This window comes from Galeopterus variegatus, unplaced genomic scaffold (assembly GCF_000696425.1).
Source record: "Galeopterus variegatus unplaced genomic scaffold, G_variegatus-3.0.2 Scaffold1678, whole genome shotgun sequence".
Lineage (NCBI taxonomy): Eukaryota > Metazoa > Chordata > Mammalia > Dermoptera > Cynocephalidae > Galeopterus > Galeopterus variegatus.
The window spans coordinates 111,558-115,697 of NW_007727789.1; the positions used below are offsets into that span (position 1 = coordinate 111,558).

At 55.1% G+C, this 4,140-nt stretch overlaps 1 protein-coding gene across 1 annotated transcript in view; it reads left to right on the forward strand.

Annotated features, from left to right (window-relative positions):
* The window catches only part of LOC103595106 (cAMP-dependent protein kinase type I-beta regulatory subunit-like), a 136,880-nt gene that overhangs the window by 93,995 nt on the left and 38,745 nt on the right, over positions 1–4,140 (forward strand). The window contains exon 6 of the mRNA XM_008578421.1: positions 2,107–2,265. Coding sequence (XP_008576643.1) covers positions 2,107–2,265 — 159 coding nt within the window. The remainder of the gene's footprint in view (positions 1–2,106; positions 2,266–4,140) is intronic.

Here is a 4,140-nt window from a genome sequence, read left to right on the forward strand (position 1 = left end):
CCTGCCTCACTATACTCTCCCATGTCAACCAAACCTCTCCAACCTCAGATTTATATTCTCTGATCCCACATTGCTTTCATGACTCAGCAAGAGGTCTCTGCATCAGGAAGAAAGTGCGGCGAGTGCTGGAGGGAGGTAGATTTTGGAACAATTGTTAGAAAACAGCATTAGCAACCCCGGCTAAAGCTAAGCCAACAGGTGTACCCTTGGACGCAGCAAATGCCCCCCTCCCAGTGTACAACCGAGAGAAATGAGGGCGTGTAAGTCACAAACAAGATGTTCATGGCAGCATTATGATGGACAGTCTAAGAGTCCATCACCCAGAGAATGGATAAATACCAGGAGACACAGAAAGATGAGCTGTGTGATTCTTGTTAGATGAACTGAGGTTGGCTTTGGGGTGGACTCACCTGGGAGGGGCACTAGGATTTCTGGGGATCCAGTCGGAGTGGTGTGAAATCTCATCAAGCTGTACACGTCAGAATCATGCTTGTTAGTATTTGCAAGTTATGCTTCCGTAGACAGGTTTTTACAAGAATGTTAGCGACGTGGGAGTGCCAGCTGTGAGATGGGAGGCCACGCTGTGCCCAGGCTGTCACTGCCACTCTTCCCTGGGCTCTGGGTCCTCTTTGAGAAAACAAGAGGCAGAGGTTCTGGAGGATGTTCTCTGAGATTCCTTCACCCCTAAAATTCTGAACTGACAGTCGCTCCCCGTGTCTGTCCCTCCACGTCCAGGTGGGCACACTCCCTCCTTGGGAGGATGGTTATCTTCTGACTCCTTGAGTTGAGGGGGAGCTGGTGTTTCTTCTCCCCCGTGTGCCCAGCTGCTTCCCTCCAGGAACATGGGGAGCCTGGCTGGCCCGGGTGGGGATGAGCACGAACTCCTTCAGGGGGAATCTTGCCTTTGCACCCCCGTCGTCTCTCTTCCCCTTGAAAATCTCTGGTCGACCAGTTCTCCCCCACCCTCGCCCGCACTTACTCATGGAATTATCACCTGTGTGGCGTTTTCTTCCAGATAGAAAATTCTGTGCATCAGTTATTATCCAGATAATGAGTCATTGATTTCAATAAGAATCGCTTCCATGATTCATCGCAATCCATTCTTTCCCGATGTCCACCCATTTTGCCAATGGGAACTATTCTTTAAGCTCATTGACACGCTGAGGGAATACAGAGCGTATTGTGTCAATTTATAGTAACTGAATCTGCAGAATCGCTGCATAATGAACAATCTGCGCTATTCTTGCATGGATGTGGACGTGGTCAATGCATAGTAGACACACTGTGCAGGGCACGTCGCCCATGCAGGCTGAAAGGGAATCTTGTCTGGGCCCCTTCTCAGTGCAGCTCGGCAGCAGTGCCCAGCCATAGGGCTCCCATTCAGACTCCAGGCCCAAGGAGGGAGGGATGCCCCTGGGAGGAAGAGTTTGTGCTTAGGATAGTCAGAACGGCTCCTTGGGGCTGGGGGCAGCATGAGCTGATGGAGGTGGAGGCAGGGGGCACAGTGATTCTCAGGGGGGGTTGTAGAGTAGCTGGAAAGGAAGGGGCAATTTATGAATGGAAAAGGCAAGAGGTAGGGGTGTCTGCCTGGAATCTCACATATGCATGGAGGTAGAGCACCAGAGCAGGATGCCCCATGGAAATCGTAGGGTCTAACTCATCAGTGTGCAGTCGAGCAAACTGAGGCCCAGAGAGGCTGAGTCTAAGTTGATAAGGAATAGAATCGAAGATGTGCCTGGGAGGCAGGCTCGGACACACTGTGCTCTTCCGTCTCTGGTCCTGCCCCATCTCATTGGCATTGGCAACTTAGGGTCCTCCTGCCAGGATGCCATCTAGCTATGGCCCTGGTCAAGTCTGGGATGAGGCTGGCTCCTTGGATCATAGGCCATGCCAGCCCGATTGCCACCTCCTGGGCAGGCACACGCGGAGTTCTGCCCATACCCAGGGGGGCTGGGGGCTGTGGCTGGTGCTGTGCCCCTCCTTGCAGGGACCCCTTTCTGGGGAGAGCTAAGGAGGGCTCCTCATGCAGGAAGCACCAGTGTAACCCCACATGTCCCCCATGACATGTGGTGGACTCATTATGTTTCTCTCATTATGTTCCCGAAGGTGTATGTGAATGGAGAGTGGGTGACCAGCATCAGCGAAGGGGGCAGTTTTGGGGAGCTGGCACTCATATACGGCACCCCCAGGGCCGCGACAGTGAAAGCCAAGACCGACCTTAAGCTCTGGGGCATCGACCGTGACAGCTACCGGCGAATCCTCATGGTGAGTGGCATCCTGGCCATGGAGGCCCCGCCAGGGCCAGGGAGGGCAGCAGCTGAGTCTGACACCCACCCACAGCCAAGCATCACACAGGAACCCTGGCTTCATTCAAGGTGGGATGTGCCTGGAGGAAAGACATTTCCCAGTCTCCCTGATAAATGCAGCCTGTGAAATGAGTGGAAAGTGTTGGGAGGGATTCTGGGAAGCTTCTTAGAAGACAAGCAGGAGGCTGGGGAAGTCCCTTTTGCCTTCCTCTCCTTTCCCCTTCCAGCCGTCAGGAGTGTGGTTGTAATGGCCAGAGCTCCAGCTGCCATCTTGGACCATGAGATGACTTTGAAAATGAAACCCATTCATGAGGGTGGTGGAGCAAAGAGATGTGAGGAGCCTGGCTCCCTGCTGACGCAGTGGGGCCACTATGCCAGGGTCAGACTGTCTGCCCCCTTACTTCCTTTAGGTGGGGATTGACCCTTGGGTTTTATGCCACTGTCATTTTAGGTTTTTTGTTCTATGCAGCCAAATCTACTCTTAGCTGGTAGACTGTGAGTGTGTGTGCACGTACAGTGCATGCCTGTGCACATGGGCAGCCCATGGTGGGGCAGTTGAGGGCTATGGGGCTGATTGGGCTGTCTCAGCAGGTATTCACGGGAGGCTCCTGGGGGTGAGCGCCTGGACTGAGAAGACTGAGAGGCCTCTCCAGGCTCACCCTACACACAAACTACCCTCTAGGTGCTGCTCTAGGTGCTGGGTGCATCAGGGAACAGCAGGAGGCACACAGCTGACATCCTAATGGAGGAAGACAGACAGTGAACAAACACACAGCTCAGATGGTGTAAAGCAGAGGAAGGGTGAAGGTGGACCCAGAGGTGGGGAAGGGGCTGCTGTTTTACAAAAAGGCCTCAGAGACATTCCCCTCCTTGATAAAGTGACATCTGAGTAGAGGCCTTGGAACAGGAAGGCGGAGAGCCAAGAGGCTGTCCAGGAGAAGAGTGTTTGGGCCACAGAAGTGGCAAATGCAAAGGCCCTGGGGTAAGAGTTGCTGGGAGTGTTTACGGATGAGTGAGGAGACTATCATGGATGGGGGACTGAGAGATCCATTCGCGGAGGTGGTGGACCTGTAGCCTCAACAGGGTCTCACTCCGACTGCCAGTGCACCACGAGCCGCTGCAGGAGGCTGAGCTGAGGAGAGACCAACCGGAGCGACTTGGACCCAGTTATCTCTGGGCCAACTTGGAGGCCATCCCTGTAAGGGCAAAGAGTGGCCTGAGGGGTGATTCATGCTAGGAGAAGGTTCTGGACCTAGCCGTGCTGGTCTGGGGGTCACCTCATGGTCACAGGTCTTCGTCTCCAGCACCTTTTTTCCCCTCACTAGGCAGAGGCCACTGGGAGCCGAGCACCCTGCTCTTTTGGGCAGCCATGCTCCTCGCTTCTGTACTGACCACGTGGTGACCGTTGGGCCAGGGGCTTTTCTGAGCTGGTCAGAGGTGACCCAGGAGAGCCTGGGCAGTGGTGGGCTTTTTGCCCAGGGCAGCCCCCTGCCCCCAGGACAGCATTTGCTTAGAGCCTTCTACTGCGGGGCCCGGGATCCAAGGGGTCTGACCCTGCCAAGGAGGGAAATGACCAAGGTGAGCATGTACCTGGGAGACATTTGGCCTCTCAACTCTCCCTCCCTAGGGATGGCCCCATTTCAGGGGGCTACCATTTACTCCATGCCCAAGACCAGCCCACCATCTGTGGCTGGAGCTGGACAGCTTGGCCTCTGCTGTGGTGTCCTCTGGGGGGGCTTGGCCGTCTCCCCGAAGGCCAGCCTCAGCAGATGTGATTTCCAAGGCGGGAGCTGTGGTTCAGGGATGCCTGCAGAGGAGGCCTGTGGAAGGTCCC